Source organism: Mytilus galloprovincialis, chromosome 11 (assembly GCF_965363235.1).
Source record: "Mytilus galloprovincialis chromosome 11, xbMytGall1.hap1.1, whole genome shotgun sequence".
Lineage (NCBI taxonomy): Eukaryota > Metazoa > Mollusca > Bivalvia > Mytilida > Mytilidae > Mytilus > Mytilus galloprovincialis.
Window position 1 is genome coordinate 14,932,260 of NC_134848.1, and position 22,458 is coordinate 14,954,717.

The 22,458-nt window shown below is 33.4% G+C and overlaps 1 protein-coding gene across 2 annotated transcripts; it reads right to left on the reverse strand.

Annotated features, from left to right (window-relative positions):
* Positions 1 to 10,791: 10,791 nt before the first annotated feature.
* LOC143051683 (uncharacterized) lies at positions 10,792 to 21,709 on the reverse strand. Of its 2 annotated transcripts, none has more exons than XM_076224593.1 (2): positions 21,600 to 21,709; positions 10,792 to 12,934 (listed from the first exon to the last, which is right to left on the reverse strand). In XM_076224593.1, the coding sequence occupies exon 2, from the start codon at positions 12,868 to 12,870 to the stop codon at positions 11,422 to 11,424; it is 1,449 nt and encodes a 482-aa protein (XP_076080708.1). In that variant the 5' UTR covers positions 12,871 to 12,934; positions 21,600 to 21,709; the 3' UTR covers positions 10,792 to 11,421. The 2 variants fall into 2 exon arrangements, with proteins under 2 accessions (XP_076080708.1, XP_076080709.1); XM_076224594.1 differs by lacking the exon at positions 21,600 to 21,709 and adding an exon at positions 19,715 to 19,731.
* Positions 21,710 to 22,458: the final 749 nt, after the last annotated feature.

Genomic DNA, 22,458 nt, shown 5'->3' on the forward strand with positions numbered 1-22,458 from the left:
AGGTTATTGATGTGTAAACCGGGTCTCTAACTCACAAACTTGACATAAAAGTCCTTCGGACTTTTATTCAGTTTGTGAGTTAACCGCCCCGGTTTACACATCAATAACCTCTAGAAAAAATGTGTTTAATCCTATATTGTACACATGTCTCTCTGTGAGTTCTGGCTCTCAGTAATACATTGAACATTTGTATAACATTTATTACGTTTATCACCAGTATGTGTACACATGTCTATTTGTGAGTTCCGACTCTCAGATAAACATTGAACATTTGTATAACATTTATTACGTTTATCACCAGTATGTGTACACATGTCTATTTGTGAGTTCTGACTCTCAGATAAACATTGAACATTTGTATAACATTTATTACGTTTATCACCAGTGTATGTACACATGTCTCGTTGTGAGTTCTGGCTCTCAGTAATACATTGAACATTTGTATCACATTTATTACGTTTATCACCAGTGTGTGTACACATGTCTCTATGCGAGTTCTGGATCTCAGTAATACATTGAACATTTGTATCACATTTATTACGTTTATCACCAGTGTGTGTACACATGTCTCTATGCGAGTTCTGGATCTCAGTAATACACTGAACATTTGTATCACATTTATTACGTTTATCACCAGTGTGTGTACACATGTCTCTATGCGAGTTCTGGATCTCAGTAATACATTGAACATTTGTATCACATTTATTACGTTTATCACCAGTATGTGTACACATGTCTCTATGCGAGTTCTGGCTCTCAGTAATACATTGAACATTTGTATCACATTTATTACGTTTATCACCAGTATGTGTACACATGTCTCTATGCGAGTTCTGGCTCTCAGTAATACATTGAACATTTGTATCACATTTATTACGTTTATCACCAGTGTGTGTACACATGTCTCTTTGTGAGTTCTGGCTCTCAGATAAACATTGAACATTTGTATCACATTTATTATGGTTATCACCAGTATGTGTACACATGAGGGTGTGGATGGGGTTAAATGATTAGAGAATAATGCCCTTAAAAAATGAAGATTAGAGAATAATGGACAAAAAAATTAAAGATTAGAGAAATGTGTGGTCTAAAAATATAATAAATATTGAATGATTAATAAAAGAAAACGCTAAAAGTTAACTGTTAACAGAATTTTCCCTTCTTAAAATTTCAAGAAAATTATCAAAATTATCATTGTAAAAACCTTTTTTGGTTTCGTGATAACAGACTATAGGATTCAGTCAATGTAAACTGGTTTCCAATACTTCTACTCGGACTTTTAATTAAGTGGCGGATCCAGAGATGGGCGTAGAGGGCGTACGCTCCCCCCCTTTTGCTCGGACTTTTTTTTAAATTGATTAATCAGACTAGACTTCGTGAACATGGTGAGCTTTGCCATTTCCCGTGTACTACTATTTAATTTTAATATGACAATTATTGACTTATAAAGATATTTTTCGCTGGAATTTACTGATTTTCAAATTCATGTGATTCGATATGGTGGAGTGCAGTTTGTCGAATAAAACGTCTCTCAGTCATTTTGAAATTCAAATTTCAGTAACACATTGCGTAGGCTGAGGATGACAATCATGACTCCTTCAAAGCGACACAGGATTTAGCAAGAACATATTGACTTCTATTTCACTATTCCACCAAACAGAAAGTACTGCTCTATAGACTATTACACACTCATAAAAAAAAATTCCACAGCAATAGTATCTAACTACGGAAACATGTTTGACCCCGAACGCCCCAGCCTATTTTAAAATAATATAGCTGAATAATGATCCCCAGTTAGTATAAGCTCTATATAGATTTAAAGTCGTAAGTACGAACCATTTTATTTGAGGAGACAGTCTTAGATTATTTTGAGAGAAAAAAAATTGACTCTGATTTTTGCCTTAAACAAAAATTCTAGACGCAAAACACTGAAAAATCTTGTCCACTTTTTTGCTATTAGAAACGAAAATTCCCAACAGAATTATTAAGCATTAAATGAACATGATGAATAAAAGCGGGCATATTTTTTTGTGGCAGCGGTTTTCATGTCTGACGGGATTTCTGTTTCGCCGAACTGATATATATGGAATACTTTTTTCAAGACCAGACTGCAACCTGCCTGCTGTGTATGGCCTTTATGTCTTCATTTGTCGGCCGGCATTCATAAATTCGTTGTCATTTCAGACTCATTCTAAGCCTTTGATTGATTTGGAACCCTTAATGTTGTTGGGTGAAACATATCAACCAAACATTTGGATAAAAATTTCTTGTTTGTCTTTTTTTACTTGTGTCGATCGTATTTCAAATTCAATCGAATAGCCCAGCGTATATCTTGTTAACAACAACAACTCTGTGAGGTTATTCTAACTTACCTTACAACAAACGTGCGAGAATTTACCATGCCTATGTTTTACTGACAAATCACACATTAAATGTATCAGTACATAGCTTTTGGATCTAAACTATCATTTAAGAATTGAATGCTTCTTTTTGTAAATTTATTGGGGTGTAAAAGCGCTTCATTCTAAAAATGTACGCACGGTCAACGCTTTTACAACCCTATAAAGTTACAAAAAGAAGCATTCAATACTTATAATTACATTTTTTAGCAAGGATTATATAACACGATTTTCATGAAGTTAAATTTTTAAATTCACCTGTGCACTTTATTGTGGGACCTCGTGTCATCATGAATGAACTGTTATTGTCTCATGCAACTGCTTACGGAATAACATGTGATGTGCATTTAGCCAATCAGAATAACGTATTAATCATAATGAAACATACATCTAATGTAATTATTTAATGATAGAAATTAATAGGGAGATACGGCATCTAAAATGTCCAACCCTTACACCTTACCAGCAACTACAAAATATGCATGCCCAACGCCAGGAACCGTTTAATAAGTGTATATTTCACTTGTTTATGTTTTTAGTCCTAAAAAGGAGCCCAAAAAAAATTTCGACACTCTCCGCTCAGCTATCTTTACAAAATACGGCCCCTCTTTCAAAAAATCTGAATCCGCCCCTGTTTATACCCGACTATGGGTTGGCTTTTGTTCATTGTTGAATGCCGTACAGTGACCTAAAGTTGTTAATTTCTGTGTCATTTGGTCTCTTTGAATAGTTGTTTCATTGGCAATTACACCACATCTTCTTATATGTAGCCAAAATCACTGGAAAGAACTGATGAGAACTTGGACTTGTTACTTTAAGGAACTAGCACTTAAATCATGCAGAACAATACACGTCAATACGTCATTGTTGAGAAACAAATGAACGCCTTGCTGTTGCTTGGAAATCACCGTTCTCATTCATTTAAAAGAATATTTTAACTCTTTTCTTTTAAAGCCTAAGATTAAAGAAAACTGGGGAAAAATTAGAGAATACAGCGTAAAAAATCACTTTGAAAGAATAGACTTATTTTTTGAAGATTAGAGAAAAAAGGGGTGAAAATTAAATGTTTACAGAATAACAGACCCCCCCCATTCAGACCCTCACACATGTCTCTTTGTGAGTTCTGGCACTCAGTAAAACATTGACCACTTACACCACATTAATTGGTTTATCACCAGTTTGTTTCCATATGAACACGTAAGAACTTGCTGTTAGCATACATATATATTACACAATCATTAATTTTTATGTTTCGACAGTCGATGACCATATCACGACAGTCCAAGAACGCTTACACTAGATTATCAAGGTTTATATCAGTGAGTGTTTACAAAACTGTGCAAGTTCTGACTGTTGTCATGAATGTTTTTTTTACCATCTCTGTTTAGTTATGACTGTTGTCATGCCTCTGAAACTGCTGTTTTCATCTTTGTGTAAGCTATGACTGTTGTCATGTTTATACGTTCTGGCTATTTGTAATTGCCATTTACCAATTGACCACATTTATATGTGTTCGTAATTCTTTAAGCGTTAACTGTCATTCACAAAATAAACATTTACAACACATTAAATTAATTTCTAATGCAATTATTTTGTAACAATTGTTCTGATTGGATGACAGCAAGCGTAAAATTCTCTATCTCCTTGTCTGTAACTAAGGAAGCCGACATTTTGAATTTCGGATTGTATTGACATGTTATTTCTACAATATTAAACAAAAAACTCACTTGTTGCTCCTTAAAATGTTCTTTTTATCAAATTTTATTACATTTTGAAGCGGCACAGACGCCAGAAAACGCCTGTGGTTTATGTTTGACGCCGGAAGCATACCTATGACGTCACCTAGTGTAGGGACCAAAAAAGATAACATCTTTTCGCGCAATTTTCTTTAATGAAGATTTTTCACTAAAATTATGATTGAAATTTAATTATGCACTTGTTTTGCATTAGAATAGAGATAACTCCGCGTCGCCAGGTAAACTAAATTTGCGACAGTAAAACTACCGATGGACGTCCTTAAAGCTTCAAATACAATACAGTTATCTCTTAAATATATTCACATGTCTATGTTCTGACTGTTATTGAAATATTAAAAAAACTTTATGTAGTTTATTTTTCAATGAACTAGTACACATTTTGAAAAGGGGCCAACTGCATCCTGTCTCGTATATATGTTCAAATGTTGTTATTGGCAGCCTGTCTCGTATATATGTTCGAATGTTGTTATTGGCAGCCTGTCTCGTATATATGTTCAAATGTTGTTATTGGCAGACTGTCTCGTATATATGTTCAAATGTTGTTATTGGCAGCCTGTCTCGTATATATGTTCAAATATTGTTATTGGCAGCCTGTCTCGTATATATGTTCGAATGTTGTTATTGGCAGCCTGTCTCGTATATATGTTCAAATATTGTTATTGGCAGCCTGTCTCGTATATATGTTCAAATGTTGTTATTGGCAGCCTGTCTCGTATATATGTTCAAATATTGTTATTGGCAGCCTGTCTCGTATATACGTTCGAATGTTGTTATTGGCAGACTGTCTCGTATATACGTTGGAATGTTGTTATTGGCAGCCTGTCTCGTATATATGTTCGAATGTTGTTATTGGCAGACTGTCTCGTATATATGTTCAAATGTTGTTATTGGCAGCCTGTCTCGTATATATGTTCAAATGTTGTTATTGGCAGACTGTCTCGTATATATGTTCAAATGTTGTTATTGGCAGCCTGTCTCGTATATATGTTCGAATGTTGTTATTTGCAGCCTGTCTCGTATATATGTTCAAATGTTGTTATTGGCAGCCTGTCTCGTATATATGTTCGAATGTTGTTATTGGCAGCCTGTCTCGTATATATGTTCGAATGTTGTTATTGGCAGCCTGTCTCGTATATATGTTCGAATGTTATTATTGGCAGCCTGTCTCGTATATATGTTCAATTGTTGTTATTGGCAGCCTGTCTCGTATATATGTTCAAATGTTGTTATTGGCAGACTGTCTCGTATATATGTTCAAATGTTGTTATTGGCAGACTGTCTCGTATATATGTTCAAATGTTGTTATTGGCAGCCTGTCTCGTATATATGTTCAAATGTTGTTATTGGCAGCCTGTCTCGTATATATGTTCAAATGTTGTTATTGGCAGCCTGTCTCGTATATATGTTCGAATGTTGTTATTGCCAGCCTGTCTCGTATATATGTTCAAATGTTGTTATTGCCAGCCTGTCTCGTATATATGTTCAAATGTTGTTATTGGCAGCCTGTCTCGTATATATGTTCAAATGTTGTTACTGGCAGCCTGTCTCGTATATATGTTCCAATGTTGTTATTGGCAGCCTGTCTCGTATATATGTTCAAATGTTGTTATTGGCAGCCTGTCTCGCGATGAGATTTTAATACATTGCTGAAGACCCATTGGTGGCTATCGTCTGTGTTCTATTCTAAGATCCGGTTGTCTCTTTCACACATTCCCCGTATTTATTCTCAAGTATATTTTATTGAGTACCGACTTTGAATAAAACTTTATTGATTGAAACGGAAGCAGGACAAGTCGTCCCACTGGCAAGTCGCCCCACACCTAATCGCCCCACTTTTTCACCAACTCGCCCCACTTTGAAAAAAAAACCGCCCAAACCTGGATTACCAAATCGCCCCACTTTTTAAAAAATCGCTCCACATGTGAAATTGGTTAAATCATGTTTAATATTACCCCTGCCAACTCGCCCCACTTAATGGAAAACGGTAATATTGAGATTAATATAAAATTAAAAATAAAAACTCGCCCCACTTAAATGAAAACTAATCTACACAGAATACTAACAAACCGAAAATTTATTTAATTACTTTTATTTATATACTCAGATTATAATTCTAAAAATAGTTTTCGTATGCAGAATTCAAGAAAAGAACAAAAAAAGGAAGCATTTCAAACATTCTCATAAGTGGGACCAGAGACATATATTGTATTATATGTCTCTGGTGGGACCAATTGGAAAGCCAACACACATTTCAGTTTAATTATTTTATTCGTAAGTGGGGCTAGTTGGTAGCCTTTAACTCTATTCATACATGTACTATTCATAAGTGGGGCTAGTTGACATTCACGTTACCGAAATATTAATACTCACTTCTTACTGCTATATTAAAAAGAAGGAATAATATAAGAAGTTTCTATAAGTTTTTCAATGGGATAGCATCTTTTTCCATAAGTGGGGCGAGTTGGCAGGAGTAATATTCACGGAATTTAACTTATATTCAACGGGATAACAACTTTTTCCATAAGTGGGTTGAGTTGGCAGGAGTAATATTCACGGAATTTAACTTATATACTACGGAATAACATCTTTTTCCATAAGTTGGGCGAGTTGGCATTACTACATTCATCCTGGTTAATAATATATAAATCTAGATATAATCGTTTTCTTTTACGTGGGGCGAGTTGGCAGGAGTAATATTCACGGAATAACATCTTTTCCCATATGTGGGGCGAGTTGGCATTACTACATTCATCCTGGTTAATAATATATTAATCTAGATTTTATCGTTTTCCATTCAGTGGGGCGAGTTTTCAGGAGTAATATTAACGGGATTTAACACAATTCACAAGTGGGGCGATTTTCTAAAAAGTGGGGCGATTTGGTAGTCCAGGTTGGGGCGTTTTTTTTAAAGTGGGGCTAGTTGGTGAAAAAGTGGGGCGATTAGGTGTGGGGCGACTTGTCATAGATTCATTGAACCATTTAATTTTTACGTAACATTTTTATATGTTCAAATGTTGTTATTGACATATTGAACATTTACACAACATTTCAACCAAAGGTCTTATGTAAGCTGTTACATTGGCGGATCCAGGGGGGGATGTTCCGGGGGTTGGACCCCCTTTTTCTTGACCTATCAATGCATTTGAATGGGAGCATATAGCTGGAACCCCACCTCTTTACTCTGGGTTGGCTACCCCACCCCCTTTTAAAATGGCTGGATCCGCCCGTGTATTGTGATATTTTAGCCAAGAAACTAGCTCTCTACTGCCCGAAGCCGTGGATAATCTGTGACTTATCAAGCTACTTCATATTTTACAAATGTAAGAATTGTTGTCATAATGATTTCATGTATGTAGCATGTAGCGTGTCTGTATTTTCCGGCTACCGAAAGTCGTTGACTTGGTTTAATACCGGCTTCTTCGACGAATAACAGAGTACACATGCTGCAATACTAAATTCATATTGAAAGTTTGCAACATGAAAGTTTTACCACAAGTATCACATACGCTTAACATTATCGATGTTCTATCATGATAATGAGGTCAAGTATTACATACGCTAAACATTATCAATGTTCTATCATGATAATGAGGTCAAATATTACATACGCTTATCATTATCAATGTTCTATCATGATAATAAGGTCAAGTATTACATACGCTTAACATTATCAATGTTCTATCATGATAATGAGGTCAAGTATAACATACGCTTATCATTATCAATGTTCTATCATGATAATGAGGTCAAGTATGACATACGCTTATCATTATCGATGTTCTATCATGATAATGAGGTCAAGTATCACATACGCTTATCATTATCAATGTTCTATCATGATAATAAGGTCAAGTATTACATACGCTTAACATTATCAATGTTCTATCATGATAATGAGGTCAAGTATTACATACGCTTATCATTATCAATGTTCTATCATGATAATAAGGTCAAGTATCACATACGCTTAACATTATCAATGTTCTATGATAATGAGGTCAAGTATCACATACGCTTATTATTATCAATGTTCTATCATGATAATAAGGTCAAGTATCACATTCGCTTATCATTATCAATGTTCTATCATGATAATGAGGTCAAGTATCACATACGCTTATCATTATCAATGTTCTATCATGATAATGAGGTCAAGTATCACATACGCTTATCATTATCAATGTTCTATCATGATAATGAGGTCAAGTATAACATACGCTTATCATTATCAATGTTCTATCATGATAATGAGGTCAAGTATAACATACGCTTATCATTATCGATGTTCTATCATGATAATGAGGTCAAGTATCACATACGCTTATCATTATCAATGTTCTATCATGATAATGAGGTCAAGTATCACATACGCTTATCATTATCAATGTTCTATCATGATAATAAGGTCAAGTATCACATACGCTTAACATTATCAATGTTCTATCATGATAATGAGGTCAAGTATAACATACGCTTATCATTATCAATGTTCTATCATGATAATGAGGTCAAGTATAACATACGCTTATCATTATCGATGTTCTATCATGATAATGAGGTCAAGTATCACATACGCTTATCATTATCAATGTTCTATCATGATAATGAGGTCAAATATTACATACGCTTATCATTATCAATGTTCTATCATGATAATAAGGTCAAGTATTACATACGCTTAACATTATCAATGTTCTATCATGATAATGAGGTCAAGTATAACATACGCTTATCATTATCAATGTTCTATCATGATAATGAGGTCAAGTATAACATACGCTTATCATTATCGATGTTCTATCATGATAATGAGGTCAAGTATCACATACGCTTATCATTATCAATGTTCTATCATGATAATAAGGTCAAGTATTACATACGCTTAACATTATCAATGTTCTATCATGATAATGAGGTCAAGTATAACATACGCTTAACATTATCAATGTTCTATCATGATAATGAGGTCAAGTATAACATACGCTTATCATTATCGATGTTCAATCATGATAATGAGGTCAAGTATTACATACGCTTAACATTATTAAAGTTCTATCATGATAATGAGGTCAAGTATTACATACGCTTACCATTATCAATGTTCTATCATGATACTGAGGTCAAGTATGACATACGCTTATCATTATCAATGTTCTATCATGATAATAAGGTCAAGTATAACATACGCTTAACATTATCAATGTTCTATCATGATAATGAGGTCAAGTATCACATACGCTTAACATTATCAATGGTCTATCATGATAATGAGGTCAAGTATCACATACGCTTAACATTATCAATGTTGTATCATGATAATGAGGTCAAGTATCACATACGCTTAACATTATCAATGTTCTATGATAATGAGGTCAAGTATCACATACGCTTATTATTATCAATGTTCTATCATGATAATAAGGTCAAGTATCACATTCGCTTATCATTATCAATGTTCTATCATGATAATAAGGTCAAGTATCACATACGTTTAACATTATCAATGTTCTATGATGTCATGGTCAATGCTTATAGTATACGATTTTCAAATTTACGAAAATGTCTGAATGAAAATGAGGTCACGGTCAGAAAATATCTGCCTGGAAGACAATATAAAAAAGATGTGGTATGATTAACAATGAGACAACTATCCACAAAAGACCAAATGATAGAGACATTAACAACTATAGGTACATGTAACCGTACGGCCTTCGACAATGAGCAAAGCCCATACCGCAAAGTCAGCTATAAAAGGAAGTTCACCAATTACAATTATAAGCTTCCAAAATAGACTTGACCTATTACATCATTTTGTACATCAGGAATTTGAAAAATATACAGAAACACACAAACTTAAAGAAATATGAAACGAGTGAATATAGTATAAAATCATGTTTATCCAATTCTGGAACCAATGCATGTATATATCCTAAACTTAGTCCTCTGTGCACGAATTTATTATTTTTTACGCAAATATATCGTTTATAAATCGTCTCTCTCTCTGTTACGATTTAACCAATATGGCTGCTCATTAAATGCCGTGTTTTGAAGCAGAAGTTTACCGATTGTCACTTTATGGTAAACAAATAACAAAAAGCATGGCTATTGAGCACGTGTTTAACATGTACAATCAGATAATAATTGTTTATTGTATACTGGTTAGAACGACTTGTTTACATACTTAACCATCATTCCATACACCAATTATAGTTGACCTGTTGGTTGAAATACTTGAAAACAGACCAAAACACAAAAAGCTTAACACTGACCAATGAACCATGATAATATTAAGGTCAATATCGGATGAAACCTGCTAGATAAACCTGTACCCATTACAGTCATTCCATACACCACATATAGTTATACTACAGTTTACAGTATTTGAGAGACAGACCTTGTACATAAAGTTGTCGGTTAGTTTTCTCTCTTAATTGTTCTATATATGTCATTCCGGGGCCTTTCAAGGATGGCTGCGGTATTGACGTTGCTCCCTGTTGAAGGAACATACGATGACCTTCAATAGCTTTTTTTATATTTTTGTGTCATTTGGTCATTTGTGAAGAGTAGTCACATTAGCAATCATACCACATATTCTTCTTTTTAAGTTTTATCCCACAAACATTCCCGACATGTCATTGTCATATTACAATTTATTAATGTTTTAATATAATACATGATATAGATAAATTCACAGATGAACTTTCATGGATATGATCCTTAAAACAAAGAAATAACATTCATTTGGTTAACAATATACAATGATATATATGTATACCATGGTATACTAAGTACAATTCAACTTTAACCTTTTCATTATCAATATACAGAAATCACAGTTTAAAGACTATCTTTATGTGTTCTGATTTATCTACGTGTTCTTATACATCTCTATGAGCAATGAGTCATCATTTCAGATATTGTTTGGCCCATAATATAAACCTCACACCAAATGACAGGTATATGTTTCCATTCATATATCAGTTTCCATTATTATACAACACAAATACTTCAGGCCATATTAAATATTAAGGTTTGTTTGCCCAAACGCTACCTACCCAGAAAAAAGCTGCCTACTCAAATTCTTTTATTGTCCTGATTTAAAGATTTTTTTTTTTAATCAAATATCATATAAAAGGCATGAAGACTAATAAACATCTGATACTTCAATTTCTTTTTTTGAAAACAAAAGGAAATGCCTACCTACCTACCCACTGTCTCAACCTTTGGGTAGGGTTTGGGCAAACCAAATATTTTTAAGTGTGGCCTCACATATCTAAGGGTTTGTTATCTGCTTTATCCTCAGTGTGTATTCTCATGTGTATCTTCAAACTGTCAAGTCGTCTAAACCATTTGCCACATACACCACAGTCACAAGGTTTATCATCTGTATGTGTTCTCATGTGAATCTGTAAACTATTACGATGACTAAACGCTTTCCTACATATATCACAGTCATAAGGTTTAACCCCTGTATGTGTTCTCATGTGAATCTGAAAACTATTATGATAACTAAACGCTTTCCCACATTTATCACAGTCATAAGGTTTATAGCCTGTATGTATTCTCATGTGCATTTGTAAACCAGCAAGCTGAGTAAACCTTTTACCACATACATCACACGCATGAGGTTTATCTCCAGTATGTATTCTCATATGATTTTTCAAACTACCATTCTCACTAAACCTTTTACCACACACATTACATTCATGAGGTTTGTAACCTGTATGTGTTCTTATGTGTCTCTGTAAATGACCAAGCTGACCGAACCTTTTATCACAGAGAACACAGACATGAGGTTTGTCACCTGTATGTGTTCCTATGTGTCTCTGTAAATGATCAAGCTGACTGAACCTTTTATCACAGAGAACGCACTCATGAGGTTTGTCACCTGTATGTATTGTCATGTGTCTCTGTAAATTACTTTTCTCACTAAACCCCTTACCACATACATCACAGTTATAAGGTTTGTCACCTGTATGTGTTTTTGCATGTCTTTGTAAATTTCTTTTCTCACTAAATCCTTTACCACATACACAACAGTCATAAGGTTTGTCACCTGTATGTGTTTTTGCATGTGTTTTTAAATTACCTTGATCAATAAATCCTTTACCACATACATCACAGTCAAAAAGTTTAACACCTGTATGTGTTCTGATGTGTTTCTTTAAACTTCCTTGCTCACTAAATCTTTTACCACATTCATCACATTCATAAGGTGTGTCACCATGCTGTATTCTCATGTGTCTTTGTACATAACGAAGCTGTCTGAATCCTTTATCACATAAATCACACTTATGAGGTTTTTCACTAGTATGTGTTTGCAAGTGTCTCTTTAGGTCATCATTTCGTTTAAATTCTTTAACACATACATCACATTTATAAGGTTTATCACCAGTATGTGTTCTCATGTGTTTCTGTAAGTTATCATTTTCACTAAACCCTTTCCCACAAACATCACATTTATGAGGTTTATCACCAGTATGTGTTCTCACGTGTCTTTTTAAATCACCCCTTTGACTAAATTCTTTAGCACATACATCACATTTATAAGGTTTTTCACCCGTATGTGTACTCATGTGTCTCTTTAAGTTACCTCTTCGACTAAATGTTTTAGCACAGACATCACATTTATGTTGTGTTTTATCCTCCTGTGTGTCTATGTGTCTCTGTATAGTACCGTTGGTTGTGCCTAAATCCTCTCCTCCCTCTAACATCTTAAAAGGTCATCTTGATAATGTTAATCTCCAGTAGATGTGTTCCTGTACAACTCTGTCATGTCTGTAAGGAACAAACATTATTTAGACATATAAACCTTTTGATACCTTTCTGCAATTTACCTGGGAGTATAATAGTCCCAGAATTTACACATATAATATCATCATGACTGAGCAATGATCATGTATATAAAACTGAGGGGGAATAGGAGGGGTCCTGATCATGAAATCATGGGCTTAAAACACGAAATCCCGGGCTTAAAAATACTAAATCCGGAGGTCCTGAAATCCGAAAAAAAGAAAATTTTCCCGGATCCCGAAAGAGTCAATCTTGAAATCCCTAGCTTTAAAACAGACGATCCCTGCGTCCCGAAAAAAAGTTCCTATCCCCCCTCATATCTATTTTGATATTGAATTCTCTCTTTAAAACAACTAATCATGTCGAATCAAAGAATTCAACTTTTCTATATAACTAATATAGTACAAAGGTGTAGATTAACTAGAGGCTCTAAAGAGCCTGTGTCGCTCACCTTGGTATATATGTGAATTAAACAAAGGAAGCAGATCTAGACAGTTCATGACAAAATTGTGTTTAGGGGATTGTGATGTGTTTGAACATCTTACTTTACTGAACATTCTCGCTGCTTGCAATTATCTCTATCTATAATGAACTTGTCCATGTAGTTTCAATGGAAAATGTTAGTAAAAATTTACAAATTTCATGAAAATTGTTAAAAATTGATTATAAAGGACAATAATTTCTCAGGGGGTCAATTGACCATTTTGGTCATTTTGACTTATTTTTGAGTCTTAAATTGCTGTACATTATTGCTGTCTACAGTTCTATCTATAATAATATTCAAGATAATAACCCAAAACAGCAAAATTTCCTTAAAATTACCAATTCAGGGGCAGCAACCTAACAACTAGTTGTCCGATTCATGTAAAAATTTCAGGGCAGATAGATCTTGACCAGATAAATAATTTTATTCCTTGACAGATTTGCTCTAAATGCTTTGGTTTTTGAGTTATAAGCCAAAAACTGCATTTTACCCCTATGTTCTATTTTCAGCCGTAGTGGCCATCTTGGTTGGTTAGCCCGATCACAAAACACAATTTCTAATCTAGATAGACTAATAATGATTCTGGCTATGTTTGGTAAAATTTGGCCCAGTAGTTTCAGAGGAGAAGATTTTTGTAAAAGTTAACTAAGACTTACTAAAAATGGTTAAAAATTTACTATAAAGGGTAATATATACTCCTAAAGGGGTCACCTGACCATTTTGGTCCTGTTGACTTATTTGTAAATCTTACTTTGCTAAACATTTTCGGTGTTTACAGTTTATCTCTATCCATAATAATATTCAAGATAATATCCCAAAACAGCAAAATTTCCTTAAAATTACCAATTTAGGGGCAGCAACCCAACAACAGGTTGTTTCATTCACCTTAAAATTTCAGGGCAGATAGATCTTGACCAGATAAATAATTTTACCCCTTGTCAGATTTGCTCTAAAAGCTTTGGTTTTTGAGTAATAACCAAAAACTGCATTTAACCTCCATGTTCTATTTTTAGCCGCGGCGGCCATCTTGGTTTTGGGGTCGGGTAAAAAAAAAACACAAATTTTAAACAAGATACATCAATGATGATTTAGGCCAGGTTTGGATTAATTTGGCCCTGTAGTTTCAGAGAAGAAGATTTTTGTAAAAGATCATGGAGATTTACGAAAAATGGTAAAATTGACTATAAAGGACAATAACTCCTAAAGGGGTCAACTGATTATTTTGGTCATGTTGACTTATTTGTAAATCTTACTTTGCTGAACAATATTGCTGTTTACAGTTTATTTCCATCTATTATAATATTCAAGATAATAACCAAAAACAGTAAAATTTCCTTAAAATTACCAATTTAGGGGCAGCAACCCAACAATGGGTTGTCTGATTCATCTGAAAATTTCAGGGCAGATAGATCTTGACCTGATAACTAATTTAACCCATATGTCAGTTTTGTTCTAAATGCTTTGGTTTTTGAGTTATAAGCCGAAAACTGCATTTTACCCCTAAGTTCTAATTTTAGCCATGGCAGCCATCTTGGATGGTTGGCCGGGTAATTAAACACAAAGTTTAAACTAGATACATCAATGATGATTGTGGCCAAGTTTAGTTTAATTTGGCCCGGTAGTTTCAGAGGAGAAGATTTTTGTAAAAGATCATGGATATTTACGAAAAATTGTTAAAAATTGACTATAAAGGGCAATAACTCCTTAAGGGGTCAACTGACCATTTTGGTCATGTTGACTTATTTGTAAACCTTACTTTGCTGAACGTTATTGCTGTTTACAGTTTATCTCCATCTATAATAATATTCAAGATAATAACCAAAAACAGTAAAATTTCCTTTAAAATTACCAATTTAGGGGCAGCAACCCAACAATGGGTTGTCTGATTCATCTGAAAATTTCAGGGCAGATAGATCTTGACCTGATAAACAATTTTACACCTTGTCAGATTTGCTCTAAATGCTTTGGTTTTTGAGTTATAAGCCGAAAACTGCATTTTACCCCTATGTTCTATTTTTAGCCATGGCGGCCATTTTGGATGGTTAGCCGGGTAATTTAACACAAACTTTAAACAAGATACATCAATGATGATTGTGGCCAAGTTTGATTTAATTTGGCCCAGTAGTTTCAGAGGAGAAGATTTTTGTAAAAGTTAACGACGACGGACGCAGGATGACGACGAAGACGACGACACCGACGACGACGGACGACGGACGCCGGACGCCAAGTGATGGGAAAAGCTCACTTGGCCTTTCGGCCAGGTGAGCTAAAAATTACACCACCCCAGGCCCTTTTGTTTTCCACGTAATTAATATTGCCAATAATTAAGAAGTTCCGGGTCGAGTCCGATACCGATACCAATAGTATATTCACCTGTTACCTATTACCTTATCTGTACGTTCCGCATCTGACAGGCGCACCAGCAAATGGTGTGTTCATGATAATTATGCTATATACACGGGTCATAATCACAGGGTTGACACTACTAAATTGTCAAATTGTTACCTATTGTAGTATTGTAATCAGTAAGACTTTCTAAGATAACAATACGAATACTAAAAATCTGGACAAAAAATAAGGCGTATAGGTACAGTTTTCAATTTGTTAACGGGCATGACGTAAAACAGTGAATCAAAGAATTCAACTTTATTTATAACTAATATAGGACAATGCTGTTGATTAAAAAATACTCCATTCCAGAACCTTTTGTTTTCCAAATAATTAATATCACCAATAATTGATAAGTTCCAGTTCGACGGGTTCAAACAGAAAGATTTGAAAGCAGAGAGAACTGTGTATCTTATAATCGGCATGACTTTATCAGATGGCAATACTAATACTAAAATAAGGCTTGAGCATAGTTATACACTTTACTTCAGTCACGGACCCGCGATATCACGCTGGGGTGTGTTACCTTATCTGTACGTACCACATCTGACAGGCGCACCACTAAACGGTGTATTTTATAGGATTTTGCTATAAACACGGGTCATAATCATAGAGTCAGATTGTTCCCTATAATGTAGTATTTTAATCAGTAAGACTTTCTAAGATAACAATAAGAATACTAAAAATTTGGACTTGAAATAAGGCGTATAGATACAATTAGTTTTCAATTTGTTAGCAGACATGACGTAAAACAGCGAATATAAGAATTCAACTTTAATTATAAATATTATAGGACAATGCTGTTGATTAAAAGATACTCCATACCAGGACCTTTTGTTTTCCAAATAATTAATATTACCAATAATTGATAAGTTCCAGGTCGACGGGTTCAAACAGAAAAGCAGAGAAAACTCTGTATCTTATAATAGGTATGACTTTATCAGATGACAATACCAATACTAAAATAAGGCTTACGCATTGCTATATATACTTTAATTCAGTAACGGGACCCGCGATATCACGGGTGTGTTCTAGCAGATACAATATATGTAAAAGAAACATACATTTATCATAATCTTACTACCTCATTGATGGATACCTCACATTTTCTTTATTCATATAAAGGACAAGAATGCTGCTACATGCAGAGCTCCAGATAAGCTGCGTATTTGCGGGATCACAAAATAAAACTAATTCAAAAACCAATGCAATAGCCCATTGCAGAGTTCTAAAACCCAATTCATGCAAAGAAAAACCCAATAATTTCTCGAAAACCATGAGTTGTTAACGCTTATAGTTGCTATTGTGTGGGTTATTTGCCCCTATCTATTACCTAGTCGTTGCATAAATCTATTTTTGTAATATTAAAAAATTAGATATGTCCTTTCCTTCTGAAAATAGATTGTTGAAAGGGTCCCAGTTGCAATGTTTTTCTTAAAGGTACGGTACACGTGGAGAGGAAAACATTTCGATCTTCACTTTCTTTATCAAATTTGCGTTAGCCATGTCGTCATAATTCTTTTCGTACTTCTCGGGACTTAATATAACATTTAGCAATGAATTAAAACGAAATGAAGTCAGCATAGGAATCCAAAAGTTCTAATAAGGGACAAGTAAATACAGAATTATGTAAATAAAATTAGACAAAAACCTTGTTTATTTTTAGTTCAAGAGTATATATATCGACGATAGTATATATTTCAGAGATGGGTCTGATTACTTTCAATGTAATTGATTAAATTACAATTACTTTGTCATTTGTACGATTAAATTAAATTTATGATTACATCATTTCTGAAAGTATCTGATTAAATTAATGATTACATTGGCAAAGTAATCATGATTACATCTGATTACAATGAATTTAAAAACATTTTGAATGATGTGAGTGAATTAACGTTCAATATAACTATTGCATTTTTGAGAAAGTAGATACATTGTAAAATGATAACTTCATTTGAATTAAACTTCATCTATTTAAATGTACACCAAATTTCACTACATATATATATATTACACATGTTACACTTTATCACCAGTGATCTCTGAATTATTTTGAATTAAATTTAATGAAGATTTATAAAGAGTTTTTTGTTTGTCTTTTTACCTCTTTCATAATTTATATGTATTCCAAGGTGCAGTTTATGGAAGTTTAAATATGGATGAAATGAAGTTACCAGTTAACACTATGTTAAATTTTAATAGAAATGTTTAATCAAATTGTAAACGATATTTAAGTACTAAAAATCATTGCATTTTACATGTCCATTTTTTTTTAAATTTAAACAACATATTTGTCCAACTTTTAATTTAGTTTGTGCTAATTATATAAATTTTCATGTCTGATTAATCTTTTATCATTTATCATACATTTCCCCACAGCTATACCCAATTGGTAATTGCAATAAAAACAAACCTTAATTAGTCTCCTACCTGTCAATTCAAAGTTGACAAAAATCACAAAAATTAACAAAAGATTATAATTCAGGGTTTAAGAAAAGTATTACTTGAATATATAACAGTTATGTTCAAAAATGAATATGAAGATCATTATAAAACGATGAATATACATGTATGTACAATATCTTTTACTAAGATAAAAGGTATATAATTGTATTATATGTCACTGCTTAGGCTAATGATGACTTTTCAATACTGTAACAGTTTATCTTTTACTAAAAGTAGACATGCTTAAAGTAACTAAACCATTTTAGCATGTTAAAAATTTATCCAATATGAATAACAAAGAGGTTCATTTAATGACCAAAAACAGAATTTCAGATTTTTTTCATTGTAATCAGAATGTAATCAAAAAGTAATCATGATTACAGGGTATTTTGAAAAGTAATTGATTAAATTAAATTACATGTAATCAGATTTTTGCCTGATTAATGATTACACTGATTACTTGAAAAAATGTAATCAATTACAGCTGATTTATGATTACCCCAAGTCTGATACATTTCATTTTAGTTGATGAGTGAACACGCACATTCAATATCGTGTTATAGAAGCTTGAGGGGTGACTTGGAATTAATACTTCAATTGAAAAACTATTTCACTTAATTGAATAAAAAATGGAGGAGTTAAAACCCCAATTTGTTAATTCTAATCTGGAGCTCCGTGCATGTTAATGTCAACATTATTTACCAGGCTCACGACTCAGTGTTGACATGACTGAAGGCTGTACATGTTTGAACTTCAACCTTAGTCCAAATAATTATTACGTCTGGCTGGGTTATTTTTTTCTGAGAAGCTGCCACAGAAAAAATAAAGTACATTTTGTCATGTTTGTACATGTATGCAACCTTTTCAGACGTCATAATTATTTGGATTTAATAATTAGCGTGATTATTCTATAGTAATCAAGATTATAGGTCAAAGAAATCCAAATAATTATGATTATGATGCTGTCCCAGAAAAAACAATGAAAATAGTCTTGCTGTCAACACCCCCCCCCCCAAAAAAATGAATAAAATAAAATAAAATAAAATACGCTTGCCAGACGTCATAATTCAAATTATTTGGACTACTTGACCTTTAATAAATCATGATAATCATGATGATAATTGTTAACTTTTCAGGCATTGTACATTGTTGTGACTTGGATGGAAAGTTGTGATGTCTCATTGGAACATACATGTATGTCATATATTCTTATATACAGTAAATAAACTGTTGGTTTCAGTGGCGGATCCAGGGGGAGAGTTTGGGGGTTGGAACTCCCCCCTTTTTGGACAATCAGTGCATTTGAATGGGGATAGTAAGCCCCCCCCCACCCCCCTTTTCTCCCTTTTTTGTCTTGGGTTGGGAATCTCCCTTTTTAAAATGGCTGAATCCGCCCCTGGGTTTTATAATTTTGCAATCATAACCAGTAAAATATAAATACATACATGTATATGTTTCTCTCACAGGGGCTCGGTTAGCAGATTAAAATTTTGTAAATCAATGTTTTTAATTTATTTTTTATTATTTCCTGTCTATTTGCATTACTATATTAACGTCCCTATATTAACGTCCCCATATTAACGTATTTCACGTTGCCATCACTATTTCTTTGTTTTCTGGCAATGTGCAGTTTACTATCCATATCTATATATTAAAAAAACCTAAAGGGATCTAAGTCGCCATCTTAGTTTAAACATATTTATTTATAGTGGATTGGGAAACAAGTTTTACAACTTATGTTAATCCCTTTCCACTTTGCGGGTGCGAGTGCTGCCTTGTAGCGGCATTAGCCTACTCTTTTTCGAAATCTACAAGGGTGTCTTTTACGTGCAAGAGATATGACTCTCTCTTAACACGGGTCAGCCATTTATCGTCCCCGTCCGACGGACTATCATCGTTTCCTCAAGACCATACTCGCAAATGGTGTCAAGGGAGAGCCAAAAATTGAGTTCCTGAAATTTTCATCCCAAACGGGAATCGAACCAGGAACCTTTGTGTTAGTAGTCCAATGCACTTACCACTACACCACGGCCATCTTGAATTGCCTTCCCTACTTTAGATAAAATATAATTAAAAATATTAATAAATTATTGCATACCTTACAACAGCCTCATTTTCTTCCAAAATTATTCTTCTATCACATGCATATTTTGATTTGTGGATTAACAGAACACTTACGCAGCTTCAGTTGCATTCGTGTCAGATAATTCAAATTTTCCGGCGAAAGCAACGTATCATTCGGAAACTTCCGGGTCGAAAATATGCATGTGATAGAAGAATAATTTCGGAAGAAAATGAGGGCTGTTGTAAGGTATGCAATAATTTATTATTATTTTTAATTATATTTTATCTAAAGTAGGGAAGGCAATTCAAGATGGCGACTTAGATCCCTTTAGGTTTTTTTCAGTATATCGATATGGATAGTAAACTGCACATTGCCAGAAAACAAAGAAATAGTGATAGCAACGTGAAATACGTTAATATGGGGACGAAGTCCCCAATAACAGTAGAAAATTCAATAAAATAAAAAATACGGGAAAATTTCCCGAATTTTTCATTGTACTCAAAATCGTTCAATTTTTTTTATGTCATGTTTTGAAATCCCGGACTTGCGCAGAAATCTACAATATACTTCCTTTTTCAGTTCTCTTTTGTATGAATCTTTATTAAGTAAAATATATATTTATCAGTCTAGTATAAATAGGAAGGAACACAATCACCAATTTCATTTTTAATAATTCCTTGATGTGAAAAAACGTTACCTGATGATAGCGTTTCTTTGTTTACATTGCATATGACGTCATAACTTAAATAACGTCACAACTAAAATCCCTAACAACAGAACCGAAATCAGAAACGTTACGGTATTTCTGTTTCTTTTTTTTTTAACAAATATTTAAGTTACAAAAAAAAAAATTCATACAGACTTCGTCCCCATTTACAGGTAATGCCTGCCTTATATTATAGTAATGTAAATAGACAGGAAATAATAAAAAATAAATTAAAAAACATTGATTTACAAAATGTTAATCTGCTAACCGAGCCCCTGTGGTTTCTCTCTGTCATAACACAACAGTTGAACGTTTTAATTATTTACGATCATTAACCGTCTCAAAATAGCAAATATAAGTATTAGTCCAAATAATTATGACGTCTTGAAAGGCTATTATAATTTTTTTCTTTGACGCCTTACATCGACTGTAAGGCGTCAAAGAAAAAAATTATAAATTATAGCCTTTCAAGACTTCATAATTATTTGGACTAATATAAGTATGTACGAGTGAGTACTATCTTGTTTGGCTTTCACGTTATAAACATCATCAAGTCTACCTATATCTATATGTTATTCACTCCGGTTTGTAAAATATAACATAATCATTGTCTTCCCATCTTTGTTTACTTTCTCTTTCCAGGGATAATATAGGTGGAGGGAAAGAAACCAACGTTATCATTCCAGATCCCCTACCTAAATTATCTGAAAGTTTCTCCTATGTCAGGCCGGTCCTACTAAAAAGCGCCCGGGAGCGCCCGAGAGCGCCCGGGAAAAGAAAAAGCGCCCGGGGAAAAGAAAAAGCGCCCGGGGAAGGAAAATTAGCGCCCGGGAGAATAAAATAATAATATTATATAACAATAATTTTTTTCCATAAAAAAAATCATTGCTTGTTTTGTCCTTAATATAAATTGGGATATGTACAATGCAACATCTAAAGTGCCGGTTCTTGCACTTTTGCATTTTAGATTTCAAAATTGTATATAAATAAGTAAATAAATATAAATGAGAGTATATAGAAGAATCATGAACGATATTGTCCTCGATCAAAACGTATATTTTGTTACTTTAAAAAAAATAATCAGTGCCTGAGGTCTAATATTTTAGCAACTGCATGGTGAACACCTTTTTTTGTGCAGATGCTGATTAGGATATATGATATCTTTTTATAAAACTACAACTGTTTTAATGGCAATGCTTATCAGGATTTTAATGCTTAGTTTTAAATTTAAACAAAACTTCTGCTTTTTACCCCCTTATTTTAACTACGGTACATGTATAGTACCGCTTTATTTGCTGATTTATTATGTGTTACTCTTTAATTTTGATTAGATTAATACTTTTCTGTGAAATTTTTTTTATTACATTTTTCATTTTGGTATCGTTTTTGAAAAACATGTCTTTGATGTCTTACATTTT

Excerpts from the sequence above, each read along its gene's own strand:
- LOC143051683 (XM_076224593.1), bottom strand. The coding sequence starts at position 12,870 with ATGTTAGAGGGAGGAGAGGATTTAGGCACAACCAACGGTACTATACAG.